This window comes from Panthera onca, chromosome C1, assembly GCF_046562875.1.
Source record: "Panthera onca isolate mPanOnc1 chromosome C1, mPanOnc1 haplotype 2, whole genome shotgun sequence".
NCBI classification, from domain to species: Eukaryota; Metazoa; Chordata; class Mammalia; order Carnivora; family Felidae; genus Panthera; species Panthera onca.
In genome coordinates this window covers 191,456,971-191,475,417 of record NC_138346.1, presented here as the reverse complement: position 1 = coordinate 191,475,417, position 18,447 = coordinate 191,456,971, and the positions used below count along the sequence as shown (strand labels likewise).

The 18,447-nt window shown below is 41.8% G+C and overlaps 1 protein-coding gene across 1 annotated transcript; it reads left to right on the top strand.

Annotated features, from left to right (window-relative positions):
• Nucleotides 1-5,299: 5,299 nt before the first annotated feature.
• On the top strand, nucleotides 5,300-16,720 carry AKIRIN1 (akirin 1). Its single transcript, XM_060624954.3, has 5 exons — nucleotides 5,300-5,635; nucleotides 10,403-10,543; nucleotides 13,126-13,260; nucleotides 14,465-14,536; nucleotides 15,190-16,720. The coding sequence occupies exons 1-5, from the start codon at nucleotides 5,416-5,418 to the stop codon at nucleotides 15,198-15,200; spliced, it is 579 nt and encodes a 192-aa protein (XP_060480937.1). The 5' UTR covers nucleotides 5,300-5,415; the 3' UTR covers nucleotides 15,201-16,720.
• The last annotated feature ends 1,727 nt before the right edge of the window (nucleotides 16,721-18,447 follow it).

Sequence of the window (18,447 nt, the reverse complement as noted above, 5' to 3'; positions counted from 1 at the left end):
CAGTTCCTGATAGTTTATTAATAGCCAGTGGATATATATTATATATTTCCAGGTAGTCTATTAGTATCCAATGGATCACCAATGGATACTGTTAGACGAGGGAGTTCATGGCACACAAAACATGGCTAAGAGGAGCTCAGTCAGCAAAGCATGTGACTCTTGATCACAGGGGTTGTAAGTTTGAGCCCCACAATGGGCATAGAAATTACTTAAAAATAAAATCTTGGGGTGCCTGGGTAGCTCAATCAGTTAAGCATGTGACTTGGGCTCAGGTCATGATCTCATGGTGAGTGTGAGCCCCTGAGTCAGGTTCTCTGCTGTCATTGCAGAGCCTGATTCCAATCCTCTGTCTCCCTCTCTCTGCCCCTCCCCCTCACGCATGTATGTGTGTGTGTGTGTGTGTGTGTGTGTGCACGCGCTCTCTCTCTCTCAAAAAATAAATAAACATTAAAAAATAAATAAATAGGGTGCCTGGGTGGCTCAGTCAGTTGACTGCCTGGCTCTTGATTTCAGCCAGGTCATGATCTCACGGTTGGTAGGTTCAAGCCCCGTATGAGGCTCTGCCCTTACAATGCAGAGCCTACTTGGAATTCTCTCTCTCTCTCTCTCTCTCTCTCTCTCTTTGCTCCTCCCCTTCTCTGTCTCTCTCAAAATAAATAAACTTTATTTTAAAAAGTAAATAAATTTTTTACATGTATTTATTTATTTATTTTGAGAGAGAGAGTGTGTGTGTGTGGTGTGTGTGTGCATGCGCACACGTGCAATGAGGGGGGGAGAGGGGCAGAGAGAGAAAGCAAGAGAGAGAATCCCAAGTTGAACATGGAGCCTGATCTCATGATATCATGACTGTGAGATCATGACTTGAGCCGAAATCAAGACCCAGTCACTCAACCAACTGAGACATCCAGGCACCCCTAAAAATAAAATCTTTTTTAAAAATGGCCAAGAAAAAAAAATGGCCAAGAATTCCTACTCTAGAGAATCCCAGCTGCCCTCGTAACTTCAATTATCATTTCTACACTAATGACTCTAATTTTTTCTCTGGCCCAGACTTCTGAATCCCAGACCCACAGATTTATACACACACTCTCCACTTGAGAATCACACGTGATGCTTTAAAGGAAACTCTAACTCAACATATCCCAAACTACACATTTCTTCCCCTATACTTACCTGATAAAAACTTTCTCAGAAAATGGCACTGGGAAAGGTAGAAGCTTAGGAGTCATACCTGAGTCCTCATCTCGGTCACCTCCGTGCCTAATCCTCACCAAGATCTGTTCATTTTACCATTATTTTTATTATTTTTGTTTTTCTAAGTTTATTTATTTATTTTGAAAGAGAGAGCACAAGCAGGGGAGGAAGAGAGAGAGGGAGAGAGAGAGAGAATCCCAAGCATGCCCCATTCTGTCAGCACAGAGCCTGAGGCAGGGCTAGATTCCAGACTGTGAGATCCTGACCTGAGCTGAAATCAAGAGTCGGTCACTTAACTGACTGAGCCACCTAGGTACCCTTATTTTTAATATTTTTTTAAAGTTCATTTGTTTTTCTTAGGGATCTCTGCACCCAACATAGGACTTGAACTCATGACCCTAAGATCAAGAGTTGCATACTCTTCTGACCTAGCCAGCAAGGCATCCCTATTTTATTTTTCTTAAGTAGGCTCTGTGCCTGACATGGGGCTTGAACTCAGGACCCTGAGATCAAGAGTCTCCTGCTCTACCTACTGAACCAGCCAGGTGACCTTGTTCATTTTATCTTCTAAACTTTGCTCAAATCAGTCCACTTCTCTCCATAGCTTGGAGATCATTGGTGACTTTACCTGTTTTAGTGGAATGGGAGGGGCAGAAATCAGACTGATGTGGGTTGGTGCTTGGTGGGTAGGAAGCATGTAAAAGAAGACAGCAAATATAGACTACTCTTGAAAACTTTAGGCAAAGAATTCTGGAAGATTTTGGAAGATGGTATCCTTCTTTCCTTTCACTCCCATCGCCAACTTTAGTCCAGCCATGCTCCTGGGTCAGACAATTACTGGCACCAGTAAACAGAGCCCAAAACCTATTACTGAGCGTTCACAGGGTGAATTAGCAAAGAAATACCCGCAGGTGGGGATATGAAAGAATTTGCCGGGACATAAAAGATTCCTTGTAATATTATAAAACTAATACTGCCAGGCATGAAAATGGACAGATAAAATAACCTTTTTACTGATTTCCATCCACCCCTGCTCTCCTTCAACCGGTTCTCAATACAGCTGCTAGGAATCTTTTCAAATGTAAATCTGATCATACTTAAACTCTTTTGTTCCCACCACAACCCCTGAAGTGGCTTCTCACTGCTCTGAAGATAAAGGTAAAACATCTCTGGGCCGCCAATGGGGCATTAAATGATCAGGCTCCTGTCTTCCTCATCAGTTTTTTATTCCCTGACTCTCTGCATTCATGCCTGTACCACAGCCACTTGAGTCTTCTTTTGGTTCTTCAAATACATCATGGTTTTTTTTATAACAAGATATTGGATATGCTGTTCCTTCAGCTTTGGATGTTCCCAACCTGTCTTTGCTTAGTTAATTCCTAGCTCGAATATCCCTTCTTCAGGGAAGTCTTCATTATTCTCCAAGATCGGTTAAGATGTCCGATGTACTCTCTCATGATATTCTCTCCTTTTCCTTCATAATCCTTGTCACACTTTGTGATTATATATTTGTTGTTGTGATGATTTGATTAATGTCTGCCATCTCCAACAGGCTGGAAGCCCTAGGAACCGTGTCTCTTTTCATATCATTAGAAGCCTCCACCATGATAGCATAGTGCTGGTAATTAGCAATGTGTGTGTATGTGTGTGCATGTGTATGACTGGTCAAGTGACTGGATATGCAAAGCAATGTAGACCTGGACTGTGGTGACCTCATGAGACACCACATTGGGTGGCCATCAGAGTACCCCATCTGCTTCCCTCAAGGATCTCTCTCTGTTTGGGCCACTGTCAACTGCAACTTATAATAGGATATACCACCTACTTGTTTGGTTTCTGAATCATCTGAATCCACCCTCATTCAGCAATGTGGACTATCAACTTTCAGGGACGGACAGAACAACCCCGAAATAATTACCATTTATTCATTCGACCAATATTTATTCTGTGCCTACCCCTACTGTATTTAAACACTGTGCTGGGGTGGGGAAACACAGATGAATGAGGCCTGCTTATTATTCTCAAGGAATTTATAGTTTTGATGCACAAATATGTAAACAAATTATAACTTCCTGTTTTAAAACACTAATCTTACAAGGCACGCTCAAAGTTTTAAAAGATCACAGAGAAGAGACTGATTATCAAAGCATTCAGCAAAACCCTAGCTAGAAAAAGTGCTGTTAATGATGACTCAGGGGACACACTTTTTAAACATTCTAAGCTCTAACTTTGGACCAGTTTAGACCACAGAAAACAATTTACTAGGACACAGTAGACAAGCCCCTTAAAAAATAACCATCACTAGGTTGCTTTTATGTCCTTGGCTTTTATTTGGCATAACAAGAAATGTCTGTTTGAATCTTGCTTTTGCATTTATTGTTCAAATCTTGATTACTTTATTATATCATTCACTGGTTCCCAATAAGGTCGAATGAGCAACTACCTTCAGAATTAGAATTTTTAGGGGTGTCTGGGTGGCTGTTGTTTGAATGTCTAGCTCTGGATCTCAGCTCAGATCTTGATCTCAGGGTGGTGAGCTTGAGCCCTGCAAGGGGCTTCACACTGGAGGTGAAGTTGACTTAAAAAAAAAAAAAAGAATATTTAGCTATGGCAAAAAATCTATGGTCTGTCTTCTCTGATGCACTAATTCCTTTTAGATGCCATGTACTATGTTTTCATTTTTGCCCTGGCAGGCAGGAAGCTCAAAACTAAGTTTCAAATTCAGTCACAGACATGTTTAACTTCAGGCTGATTGTGATCTCTTTTTAGTTTGGCCCTAATGTTTTATTTCTAGGTTTCTAGCCTATGGTAAACCTTCTTTATGTCTTTACAAAAAGAGATGGGATAAAATATAACATCTGTTATGCTCAGTCATCTTAGAATTATTTCTGCTATTCGTCAAAGATAAATTAAAAAAAAAAAAAACAAACACTTAGCCTATGTTTGGATCTTGAGAAAAGCAACAGAATAAAGACAAAGAATGGGACTGAGGTAGCATCCCCATATTTTCCAACTCAAATCTTGGGGCACATTGATCTGGCATCTGGCTGGCCTGTTAGAAAAGAGTATCTGAAACTTGGGACCGTTTTCTGGAAAACCCCAGGCTATGTTGAAGCAGACAGATCCCAGGAGGTATGGCCATTATTTAATGTATATGAATATTTATAGGAAGGTTTTAACATTTTTTGGATCAGAGCTTCTTTGGTGAACAGTTGAAAGCATTTGACCTGCTTCCCAGTAATACATAAGCATATTCAGTTTCTGAAAGCGAAACCCTCTTGTTATCTATGTGCCTTTCCAGAATTTATCAAAAGCACTTTACAGCTGCCACTGCTGTAAAGAATTCTCATGGCCCTGAGGAAGCACTGAGCTGCCAGGTCAGATGCGGAGAGACTGGCAAATGAGTAACCAGCTTAAAAGTTCTTAATACTCTGACACCATTCTAGGATGATTTAAGCCAATGGGTTTTGTTTGTTTTTAACTATTTTGAGTAGCAGACCCCTTTGATGAGCTGAAGATACGGGTCACGTATTCCAAAACACACACACACAATTTTGTACACAATCTCATGGCATTGGTGGACTTCCTAAAGTCCATCCTCAGGTCTCAAGTCATGCTTAAGTGAAGACTTCCTGGACTCGGCAATGCCCTTGAAGACCTTTCAGAAGGCCCCTCTCTTCCATTATGGGGACTAGAGCGGCCTAGATAGGTTTAAGTAGAAGGACGTTTACCGGACTCGGAGACACCCGACCCCCGCGACCTCTCACCGGCCACTCCGAACTCTCCCCTCCCCCACGCCCCTGCCGCGCAGGTGCGAAGAGCTAAGGGGCCACCCCGGCGCGACGGCTCGAGGAACAGTGGGGGGACGCCGGGTGGGGGTGGGGGATGATGGGACCCCGCGAGGGGCGGAGGCGGGGGCGGGGGCCTTCCCGAGGTTGCTTGGCGACCCGGCTCTCCGCCCAGATTGTTCCATTTACTCAGCGGGAGGCGCCGGGGGTCGGAACGTGGCTGACGGGCCTCCCAGAGCGGACCTCTTCCGGCTTTTCCCCCTCTGCCGGGCGGTGGCCAGGGCCCGTGACGTCACAGGAGGCGGGGCCAGCGCCGCTGCCGGGTGCTGAAGGCGCCATTGGAGCCGGCTTGGCTTGCGAGCTCCGCTGAGGAGACGGAGGTTGGCCTGCAGTTGCCTCCGCGTCCGCTCCTGGTCTCTGGTCCCTCGGCGGCATGGCGTGCGGGGCGACGTTGAAGCGGCCCATGGAGTTCGAGGCGGCGCTGCTGAGCCCTGGTTCCCCGAAGCGGAGGCGCTGCGCCCCTCTGCCCGGCCCCACTCCGGGCCTCAGGCCCCCGGACGCCGAGCCGCCGCCGCTGCTCCAGACGCAGACCCCACCGCCGACTCTGCAGCAGCCCGCCCCGCCCGGGAGCGAGCGGCGCCTTCCAACACCGGGTAACCTGCGCTGCGGGCTTGGCAGGAAGCCAGGCCCAGGCATTTTGGGGGGGGGGGGGCGGCTCTGGGCGCTGGGCTCATTCACCCACAGACCCCCTCTTTGCCCTCGGAAACGGGAACTGGGGTGCGCTGGGCCTTATCGCTTCCGGGGATGGGAGACATCCGGGAGGGGTGGTGGGGCCACAGTGTCCGTTTTCGGTTTTCCTGGAGCTGGAGAGACTAGAGGGGTGAGCAGAGGAAGATGGGGCTATCCCTGGCCGCTCTGGGCCCTTCCCGTGCGCGAAGCCCCTCCTGCCTTCGCTGCCCGGGCCTGCACAGAGCCGCCCAACAGATCCAGTGGGCCATGGAAAATGGGATTCTCCTCACGAAGCCGGCCTTGAGGGTGGGGGTTGGGGGCGGGTTCCTGGGAAGGGGCCTGAGTGCGTGCTGTTCACTGTACTGTAGCTTGGAGGGAGACCTGATTTCCTGAAGTCTTTAGGGACCGGAGGCCGTCGCAGAAGTCATGGAATCCGATTTGAACCTATTTCTAAGGGACTGGCCGTGTTTTTGCTAATTGTATGGCTGTTGTCTTGTACCATATATGGCTTGAAATCGGTAGGTCGTTAACTAGAATTTATTTGAGAATTCTTAAACATACAGAGATTCCAGAAGCAGGAATTCAGCTATCCGTAACAGAGGCTCTCTTTCAGTCAGGATTCCACATTGGCCAGGGAAAGGGAAGAGCTAGTGTGACTGTAAAGTTAGGACAACCCCTCTCCTCCCCCCCCCCCCCCCCCCCCCCGCATTGTGCAGGAATAGAGGGGAAAGTGCATCAGAATTAATATGTAGCAGTTTTAAAGGGCTCCCGGAGATGGGGGAGGGTCCTCAGAACTGGACTTGAGCAAAGTTATTTCTTTGTGTGTGTTTTTCTATTCCTCAATCATGAGCAAAACCTTAGGACCGCCTTAATATCATTCTTTCCTTACCCCCTTTCAGTTACCGATGCCTTTGGGCTTTATTTCCTTTTTCCTCTGCATCTCCATAATGCAGATTTCAGGCCCTCATCCCCTCACAAGATTCCTGCAGTTGCCAGGCAAGCTCTCCTAGACACGATCTCTCTCACGTTCACCTTTTCTTTATCCTGGCATTCAAAGGATTTATCAGCTATGTCTTACCTAGACTTCAACACGTTTTTTTTTTCCAAACTATGCTTTTGCTCTGTTTTAAGTCTCCCATCCGTTACCTGACTATCCTTGCCCCACAAGGAACTCTGTTACACTTTAAATTCCCTGATCACTTACTATTTGGAAAGCCCTATGTACTGAAGGAGATAATGTTTGCAAAAGTTTTTTTGTGAAGAGTCCTTCAAAATCAGGGGACAAAAATGCCCACTTGAAGTGATATTTTTTGTTCTGCTGTTCCTACAGACACCAAGAATAGTCATATAATCTTTCTGGATCTCTCTTCTGCAAAATAGAATTAATACTTGCCCTATCTGTCTTCATGGATTTTATGCAAATATCTTATTTGTTCTAATATTACCCTTTAGACTAATTCTCCTGTAGTTCATATTACAGCAACTGTTTAGTAAATGATTATGGAATGCCTTTGGAAGCTTCGGTGTTGCAGAGTGCAGTAATGGGAGTGCATTTTTATCTTAAATTTTAGTTTTTGCATAGATCATGCAAACTACCTTCTTGGCAATTTATATTAAAATATCTTACTTAAAATATTTATTTGCAAAGATTGATCAAATTCCTTAATGCTCATTGGAGTATGGTTCTGTCATGCAAGAAAGTATGAATGATTGATTATATGATGCTTTGGCTTAAGTGAAAGATGCCTTCTGGACTGAAAAGGAAGAATGGGGGGAGGAAATTTTAAGTTTTTATTTATTTATTTTGAGAGAGAGAGAGAGAGAGAGAGACAGCAAGTGAGGGAGGGGCAGAGAGAGAGAGGGAGAGAGAATCCCAAGCAGGCTCCTCACTGTCAGCATGAAGCCTGATGTGGGGCTTGAACTCAAGAACTGTGAGATCATGACCTGAGCCAAAACCAAGAGTTGGGCCCTTAACTGACTGAGCCACCCAGGCACTCCTGCTTCACTTTAAAGAAAAGATAAGTGTCATAGCACTTTTTGTGGAAAAGGCACATAAAATTAAGTCTTTTATTGCTTAAATGAGCTAGGTGGATACCAGACATAGGAGGGTGTTGCTAACTTGTAAACATGGAGTGAGTCTAGGTGCAGAGCAATTAATTGATCAAGACTTGAGAGTTGGAGAGTAAATATCCAGATTGAGGTAGCATTTTAGCTGGGTCTTTTTTTTTTAATGTTTATTCATTTTTGAGAGAGAGACAGAGCATGAGCGGGGGAGGGACAGAGAGGGACACAGAATCCGAAGCAGGCAGGCTCCAGGCTCTGAGCTCTCAGCACAGAGCCCAATGAGGACTTGAACCCGCAAGCCTTGAGATCATGACCTGAGCCGAGATTGGACGCTCGCTCAACCGACTGAGCCACCCAGGCACCCCTCAGCTGGGTCTTGAATGATGTTGGGAAAAGAAAGATACCCACATTTCAAACAAAGGGAAACTGTTTGAGCAAAGGCCAGAAAACGTACAAATTAAGGATAATGTAATGCAACTGGGTTATAGTGGGAGATGGAACTGGAAACATAACTTGGGGCCAAGTCTTAGAAGGCATGGAATTCCATGATAAGAGTTTGGATTTTGGTCTGTAGCAGCTAGGAATCATTGTAGAATTTTGAGGATGGACTTAGTCTGATATAACCTGGAAGCATAACCTCAAATAATAATAGGAGGCAAGAATTAAAGTTAACTATCCACTGTTTTTTGTTTTTTTTTTTTAATGTTTATTTATTTTGAGAGAAAGAGAGAGAGAGTCCCAAGCAGGCCGTGTGCTCTCAACACAGCCCGCTGCAGGCTCGATCTCATGAACTGTGACATCATGACCTGAGCCAAAATCAGCAGTCTGATGCTTAACTGACTAAGCCACCCAGATGTCCCTAAAGTTAACCATCCGCTGTTAAAAAGAAGTTTGCATTTTCTTTTTTTTTTTTAAGTGGCCTTCTTGGAGAGAAAATCACATCTACTTCCTTATTTTTCTTCTCTGCATGCCATGTTTCAATTCTTGGATATGCTAGTCCTTTAACCAGCCTAAAAGTTGTATCTTTCCATTTCTTCACTTCGCCATACAGGAGGCACTTAGAGGTTTATCAAAGACCTTCTGTTCTCATGAGCATTGTCCTCATACTTGTCCTTTCTTGTTTCAAGTCTTCACAGTTCCTTACATCCTTGTATTGAATCTGGCAAGTATATGCTGGAGAATAATACGTTCTAAAGATGAAGTGAAATCATGGGGCGCCTGGGTGGCTCAGTCGGTTAAGCGTCCGTCTTTGACTCAGGTCACGATCTCGCGGTATGTGAGTTCGAGCCCCGCATCGGGCTCTGTGCTGACTGCTCAGAGCCTGGAGCCTGTTTCAGATTCTGTGTCTCCCTCTCTCTCTGACCCTCCCCCGTTCATGCTCTGTCTCTCTCTGTCTCAAAAATAAATAAACGTTAAAAAAAAAAAATTAAAAAAAAATAAAGATGAAGTGAAATCTTAATAAATTCAGGGGACTTAAAATATGAACTTCATAGCATTTTTAAAGGAAAGTTTTGCTAATCCTACATTGTGTGTTTAGGCTGAGGGTTAGTGAATTTAGCCGCATGTAGAGCTACTTTAAGTTTGTGTCAATTCCTGGGCTGTATGTACTGTCACTTGTTATTAGAAGATTAAAATCTTTGATTTTGATTTTCAAAACTTTATCAGGTAGGCATTTAACATTTATATTGAAGAACTAGGCTAAAGATCCTGAATGACTTTTCCAAGGTCATAGTCACATAGCTAGGAAGAAGCAAAATGGCATTATTAACACTTAATCCCATTTAAAAAATAAAATTATAGCAGAGTATACATTAGAATAACATGAGTAGGGTGGCGATATGATTTTCTGGGTTTTGTGTTTGATAAAGAGGCTTTATTATCTGGAAAGTGGATACATATTCTACCACAAAAACGAAAAACTTGAAAAACTTGAAAACCACCTCCTTCCAGACTCTTTGTTGTCTCTGGGAATGTACTTGAAAGTGAATTTGTGTGTCCTGGATTCCCTTCAATAGCATTAGCAAATTTGGTTCAGGACTGCTTTGACTCAGAACAGTAATCTGACTCCTATCAAATATTGCCTCCTAGGATCAGAAAGTTCTTTTCTAAGCCCTTATCATCAATTCCAAGCAGTACATCTCAGGTCTTCCCATGGTCTGTGTCCGGGATTTCTGGTGTCCTCTCACCCAAAGATCTTGAGTCCCAACTGGGGCAAGAGTTTCATTTTTAGAAGGCCTGTGTAAGAGAATCCCCCTAATATGCTAGTTTGTAAAATTGTGCAGCTTAATGGAGATGAAAAGTAGCTCCTTGTTAGGTGAAGGATGAATTTTTTTTATTTTGCTGTAAGTTGTACTCGTTAATCCTAAAGCAAACAGCAGATCTGGTCTTCACTGTCACAGGAAGACAAGCAAAGGGAACTATCTGGGAGGCTTATGCTAAAATAGCTGCTCTTCTGTGTATTGTTAAAATAGCAGTAAGAGGGCATACTGTGGGAGTTCTAGGAGGAGTACTTTATTCAGTATCGACATTTTTCTTGCTAATATTAATAACATGGGGGAAGAGACAAGAAGTTTGAAGAAATGGCACAATAAAGTGAATGCTCAAAAAGTGTGTTTCTTTTTTATTAGAACAAATTTTTCAGAACATAAAACAAGAATATAGTCGTTATCAGAGGTGGAGACAATTAGAAGTTGTTCTTAATCAGAGTGAAGCTTGTACTTCGGAAAGTCAGCCTCATTCTACAGCACTCACAGCACCTAGTTCTCCAGGTAAGTGAGTATTAATGTGGACAGACCATTTAAGAGTTTGTAAATGGGAAAAAAAAACGGTAAATGCTACTTCAAATGATGGTTTCCTAATCCAGAATTGATTTCATCTAAAGCAATAAAATTGGTACAGTGTATGCACTATATTACTACTTATAAATAGTTTTGAAACCATAGAGTCATGAAATTGGGAAAAAAACCTTAGGTTGATTTGATTTGGCTTCTTTCATCCACCCAATGCAGAAGTGCCCTCTGTAACTGCAGTGTCTAATATCATAGTCATTACATTAGCCACATGTGGCTGTTTAGATTTTAGTTAATTAAGATTTAATAACATTTTAACATGTAGTTTCTTGGATGCAGTAGCCACATTTCAAGTGCCGAGTAGCCACATGTAGTTCTAGTATTAGCACAATTATGGGACATTTCCATCACTGCACAAGTTTGTGTGACAGCACTGCCCTATAACATTGACAGGTGGTCAGAGAGGATGTGCTCAAAAATAGAATCTCAGGGTTGGAGAATCTTCATGGTCACATAGTTCAACCATCAGTCTTGCCTGCCATATCCCTGCAAATAGTTAACAGGCTAGTGTTCAAACATCTCCATTGGTGGTAAACTCTGTCCTTTTAACAGTAAAGGAGTTTTTCCTCACAAAGTATTCTACTTTTTAATAGTTCTGAGAGTTAAAGATTACCTTTATTAAAAATCGTCTCCTTACAGAACACAAATTGTGTTGACCAGGACCTAGGGAGAGAGAGGAATAAGAGGGGAAAAGCTTAATAGGTAAGGGGTGTTTCTTTGGTGTGGTGGAAATAGTTTGAAACTAGATAAATGTTGTCCCAAAATTGTTACTAAATGACACTGAATTGTTCACTTTAAAGTGGTTCATTTTATATGAATTTCACCTCAAATAATTTTTGTCTTATAACTCAAAGGTCCTCACAACACCCTTTTATTTATTTATTTATTTATTTATTTATTTATTTATTTATTTATTTATTTTTTTAACGTTTATTCATTTTTGAGACAGAGAGAGACAGAGCATGAACAGGGGAGGGGCAGAGAGAGAGGGAGACACAGAATCCGAAACAGGCTCCAGACTCTGAGCTGTCAGCACAGAGCCCGACGTGGGGCTCGAACTCACGGACCGTGAGATCATGACCTGAGCCGAAGTCGGACGCTTAACCGACCGAGCCACCCAGGCACCCCACAACACCCTTTTAAATTGCTCTTGTACATTCATGAGTGGCAGAATTTTCTTTTTCTTTGTTTTAATGTTTAATTATTTTTGAGAGAGACAGAGAGGGTGCAAGCCGGGGAGGGGCAGAGAGAAAGGGAGACACAGAATCTGAAGTAGGCTCAGGCTCTGAGCTGTCAGCACAGAACCTGACGTGGGGCTCAAACCCACAAACCCCAAGATCATGACTTGAACCAAAGTTGGACGTTCAATGGACTGAGCTACCCAGGTCCCCCATGAGTGGTAGACCTTTCAGTGGTAATAGTTAGCAGGTCTGTCTTTAATTTTCTTTTGAGATTTTAGTAATAGAATTTTGAAGTAATAGAATATGTTATGGGTGCAGAAAAACAATACAGGGATGCCTGGGTAGAACTTTTGGTCAGGTTTCATTTGTAGAGAAGAAATTTTGGTTTTGGTTTAAGTAAAAACGACTTGTTTCAGAGTGTTAAATGGCTCATAGATTAAGTGAGCTGAAGAAACTGATTCTGGGCAAAACTCATAACTGGGCTACCAAAGGAGCTGCTGTTTTTCCCAGGATCAGGAACCCAATTTCCATGTTTTCTAGCATTCCAGTGGATGTTTTGGTTTCTAACTCCATCTTAAGAACATTTCACTCTTCTCTTCCTAGATTCAAAAGGGATCAAGGATGAGATATGTAGTGCTTAACTGTCTCCTTCATTCATACTTCAGTGACTTTGCTAACATTTTTTCATAGTGGGCAAATCACTTGGTCTCCTAAGCATCAGACTCCTAGCCATTTCTTTTCAGAGTCACCTGTGGAACTTAAAAGGTAGCCAGGCCCTAACCCAGAATTAAATCAGAACGTGTATCTTTTTGTAAATTCTATAGGTAATTATGATGCACCACCTCACTTAAACAGAGGTCTAGATAATCTCCAAGGGTTTGGGTAGCTCTGTGAATCTGCTTTCTCTAATCCAGAGTAGAGGCTTTATATCAACTTTTTGTTCTTGTTCTTTACCAAGTGAGCATTGAATATGGGCTTACATTGTTCCTCCTGCTTCTCAATTTACCTTTGGCCTTACTTTGTAAGACTAATGGCAGAAGTTCAGAGAATTTTATGAAAATATTCCATGTAGAGTTGTGAAAAATAACATTTTTCTAAACAGTTTTTGTACCTTAGGACTGTTTGCATAAAGTTATTCATTCTGAGCCTTAGAACTAGAGTGTACTGTTGAGACTGGATTTGTCTTGGGGCACCCAGCTGGATCAGTCGGTAGAGCATGCAACTTTTATTCTCGGGGTTGAGTTTGAGCTTCACATTGGGTGTAGAGACTACTTAAAATCTTATAAAAACAAAACAAAACTAGGTTTGTCTTTTGGCCAGGTACCTCCTGGATGAAGAAGGACCAGCCCACTTTTACCCTCCGACAAGTTGGAATAATATGTGAGCGTCTCTTAAAAGACTACGAAGATAAAATTCGGGAGGAGTATGAGCAAATCCTCAATACCAAACTAGCAGGTAGGCTGAGGCAGCGGCTATGCCATTGTTAATAGGGTTCAGTAAATAAGGTTCAGTTAAATGGTAACTTAGAAAAAGAGCTGGACCTCATGTAAGAAGGTTTAATGAGTTGTGAATATTGTTACTCTCTGGTGATTCTAAACATTTCATTTATACTTTTATGGAAAGGCTTTTCATTTATATTTCTGAAATGAGATAAACTAAGCTTTTCTTTTGAAAATTTTCCATGTAAATAAAGGTGTTAAGTAGATTATTTGGGTTAACCTCCTTACAGGTGGTTGGGAGGAGTGGAGTATAGTCCGTATATTCAGACTTCTGGTGGGAGTCACTTGGTGGATGTGGAAAGTCAGATATCCTGTGATTCCGAGGTACATTAGAGTGAAGTTTGGAAAGCACAGCTCAGGTTAGAACAAAGGAGTTGATAGTGATGTCAACAAGTAGAGCCTTTTGTGAAAGGAAGAGATCTGAATCAGGAATACAAAGTAATACCCATGTAGTGAAAGGGGACAATGTTGTGATCAGAGAGGTTTTTGGCAACAACTTCTTCCTGTAACAGTATTATTTCCTAATCTGGTGACCTACACCACATGGTTCCTCAGAATGTTAGAAACTCTGCCTTATATTGAGAACTGTTAAACCAACTGTTGGTTTAACAACAAAGTTAAATGGGTTTCTTTATAGTTGAACTTCTTTGATCCTTTAATATACTAATAATGTATATTAGAAGCAGCTCCAATATATCATTTCCCTTCTGCCCTCACCCCCAAATCGTTCAGTTGACTCTGAGTCACTTCTCTGTTCATGGAGTTCCCCTTTATTTTTTTAATTAAATTAATTAATTTTTAAAAGTTTATTTTATATTTTTGAGAGAGCACATGCATAAGCGGCAGAGGAGCAGAGAGAATCCCAAGCAGTCTCCATGCGGTCAGTGTGGAGCCTGACATGGGGCTCTATCTCACAAACTGAGATCATGACCTGAGTTGAAATCAAGAGTCGGACTATTATAGATGATTAGTGACCAAATGTAGGAGCCAGAGATTTGGCTCTGGGATCTAAGAGGAAGTAACACACCTCTGGCTGTTACAAAGGAGAGTCTGAGAGTAGATAACTTAAACTGGGAAGCTAGCTCTGATCCTGACACTTGATTCTTGAAAAACCAGGGGAGAATTTATTGTTATAGTATATACTGTCTTTCCCCTTACAGAACAATATGAATCTTTTGTGAAATTCACACATGATCAGATTATGCGACGGTATGGGACAAGGCCAACAAGCTGTAAGTATTGCCAAGTTTTTCTTTGAATTTTCCAAGACTTCCAGGAGCAAGATCTTGATACTGAATACCTTGTCTCCTGAGAGCAAAACCCCTGTGAAGCTAAATATTAACTAACATTAAAAAAGAAAATGTCTAGCACTGTGTAAAGCCCTTTAAATCCTCATGGAGTTTATTTAATATACAGTAAGGGAGGAACTGTCATTAGCCCCATTTTATAGGTAAGGATAACACTTAAAGAGGTTAAATAATTTGTTCAAGCTCATAAAGCTAGTAGTTCAGCCAGGATTGAAACCTAGGTAGTCTCACTGCAATGCCAGTTTGTGTGTTACCTGGATTTTCCTGCAGAAAGATAGTTTGAATTGTTAATTTATGGAAGAGTTCCTTAAGCTAGCTTATCAAGTGTGTGATCAGAATTTCTTAATTCTAGACATCTTGGAACTACTGGTTACTCAAAGCATAAAGTAATAAATAGCTGTATATCTAAACTGAAGCTGAGTCAGGTTTCTTAAATTCTGGAAAACTTAGGACCTTTTAAGTGTTGACTTGTGTCTTCGTGCCGTTTATCACATTTCCCATTGGTTAATATTTTTAAAAAGCATGACACTATATTTTTAGTTTTCTTAAACTCTTTTGTTTTTATTCCTAATTTATAGATGTGTCCTGAAGCTTTCTTGCATATCTGGGTACCAGGTTTGACCTCAAGAGATGGCTGCTGTACACTTTTTGCAACTGGTTTGGTATCACATTTCAGCTCCAACTTTGCATCCTGAGAACACTTAAACGTTTCTGCAGGTCCATTTTATACAACTTGAAAGACCTTAAAACTTTCTGGTTGCCACAAGCATATCTTTCTTTTCTGCTCATCCAATAAACAGCTGTGCCCTACTGTGATAGATTTTCCAAACAAAAATACCTGGAGCAGCAGTTTAGCAAAATATGCCCTCACTGGCACTCAGCAAATGGAGATTCCCCAAGCACAGTTCTGTAAGAAGTGTGTGTGTGAGTGTGTGTGAGTGTGTGTGTGGGTGTGTGTGTATTTTAAGTTATTATTTGTATTGTGCAAATTTTTTTGATCTTGGGGATCCTGGCTGTGAATTTGATGCACGACAATTATGGTTAAAAACATTTGCTTGGTCTACAGAAGATCATTAATGTTTTGTGACCATATAAGTTGTAATGGTGGATTGTTTTATGTGTAGGTATTATTGTTAAATACAGGGACTGTTTCCAGGCACAGAATATGAATCATAAGTTAGGATGGATATTAGATGTGATTATGATGACATAGCAAAGGTCTGTGGTCCTAGGTCTACAAATGCGTGGTGAGGAATTAGGACAAACTGGAGACGGGCCGTTTGACATGTGGACTCTGCCCAGCCGTGTTGAAAAATATTTGACTCCAAGCCTTAAAATACCCACATGGAGTCTGTGCTCACCTCATTCACACAGAGAGCTCCCTGGACACTGAACCTCTAAAAAGAAAAAGTCTCCCCTGGAGCAGGAGCATCAGGGTTTTCTTTGGAGCACGACACAGGTGAGCGGGGGGCTGGGCCAGCCCCTGGTGGCACTGCTACTTGGGAGGAGCCGTTTCGCCTTTGAATCGGTTATTACAAACAGAATTAGGATCCTTTGGTCAGGTTCCCCCAAATTCTTTTTAGGAGGTGACCACGTTCAACTGCTTGAGCTTTGTTTTGGCAACCCCCTGCCCAAAGTTGCTTACAGACTGTTCTTCACCTTGTTCCGAGGCCGAGGAACAGAAAGTAGCCTCTGTTTTGAGGAGGTGGAAGTTAAGTATACATTTATTTTTTACTGTGACTTGTTCAGGACCACATTTTACAAAATGCCTTGTTTCCTTTATCATTGTTTCTGGAAAGGAGAGTTCTATTAAAATTGTTTTAGTTTGAATATAGAATAGTTTTATTAAGTAGGGCTTATTTTGAAAAATTCTGAGTTTAATTCAAATGTACGCCAGTACCTTCCAAAGTAAGGTAATATTCAGAGACAGTCGTTCTGATCAGATGGCTTAGAGAAATTCTGGAATATTCATATTCGAAGATTCCTTATTAATGAATGTCTTTGACTTAAATCTAACCAAAAACTGCAACATTATTCTTTGTACATTTTCATTATATAGTGTTAACAAGCTTAGTTGCAAACAAATAAAATACTTAAGCTATTTGTTTACCTTGCCTTCTTAATACTGTGATAATGTTTATTAATTCAAATAATTTATGGGAGGCTGCTATAACCATTTCCCCAGTAAAACATTACATTTAAGATTTATAGACTTTTTAAAAAGCCCATTAGTGATCTTTTAATAATTAAAGCACTATTTTACTTCATATTTGAAGGGTAGTTTGTTTCATCTCTTCTTTTTCCAGGGTAGTTACTTGTTCCTGGAAGAGGAGCATAGCAGTGGCTGTCATGGGAGTGGCCTTACAGTGGGATAGTCACACCAAAACAAGGGTAGGGCAGCCTTGGGAGCCATGAAAAGTCCTGAAAGGAGGATCAGGAATAGGGAATACTGCTGCACTGAAGTATTGTTACAGAATCAGTGTAATCAGTGACATGCTTGCTTGCTCACTGTTGCAAGTGTCAGCCCCGTTCCCACTAAATACTTCTGGCTGGGAGGTAGGGTAAGTTTCTATAAGGAAACTGATAGACACTCTCACTGTACCCAGTGTTGTTAGGCTGTTACGGTATGGTTGCCCTTTGGGGCCATAGGGTAAGACCACCATGGCTGGGTTTTAGAATCTCCTCAAAAGGGACTAGACATGTTTGTTTAGTGTTTTATCCAGAGAAGAGACAGTTCCTAGGACAGAAAATGAGGACCTATAATGTAGGCCTTAGAGTAGCAAAAGGAGTTTTTCTCCAGAGCTTGATTTCTAGAGCTTATTAAACACGGGCGTTGCCAGGTAGGGAAGCGTCTTTGTCCCATGGAAGTAGGTCAGTGTCCAGGGAAGAAGTTGATCTACAGAGATCTATAACAATGGGCCAAGACCTGTGGTCTCAGAACAGCCATATCTACTGAGCTAGTTAAAATTTTTGGTTTTAATTCCATTTGTTACCTTCTTTTGGTAAAATCTTAAGCTGAAAGGGAATGAAAGGAGTAAGTGTTCATGCTTAGGTCAGAGGAGTACAGGGGAGATGAAGGTTCCTGAGATGGAGATGACTGTTAAGAGCTCCCCAAGGAGAACAACATCAGGGAGTATAAGAATTTGGGCCAGCCTCTCAAACATGGTGAATCTTCTCTGCCCGCCAGGGAGGATTGGTTGGCTTGTGTAGTAGTTAAAGAATGGCCTTTGGATGTGTGTAGCCCTAGAGTTTTAGTTTGTTACATCAGCCTTGCCAAGCTACTGAACTTTGTGAGCCATAGTTTTCTTGTCTGCAAAATGAGGGTTAATTGTATGTACATCATTGGGTTTTGTTTTCAAATGCGAGACTAAATTAAATAGCCCATGTGAAGAAAGTAGCCACAGCCTGGGACACAAAATATGCATTTGAAACTGTTAATAGCAGGTTTCTTTACAGTGGTCTTCATCAGATCTGAAGGCCAAACCTTCCTTTCTGCAGCAGCAATTCTCAACTTTCCAGTATGAATAAATAGCCCTTTGTTAACCTCAAAATATCACATTCTCTAATTAGAATTTGTACTTTTAAGTGTTTGACTAAGAAAACAATAAAAGATGAATGACAAATGAATTCAGTAATGCCTTGCGGTGAATCTGTATTTTGTTATTCACTATAGCAGGGGTCAGCAAACTAAGGCCTGTTTTTGTGAATAAAGTTTTACTGAAATACTGCCACACCTATTTGTTTGCATCTGTGGCTGCTTTTCACAGTTTGCAACTCCAGAAACAGTATGGGCCACAGAGTTGAAAATACTTTCTCTGGCTCTTCACAAAAAAGTT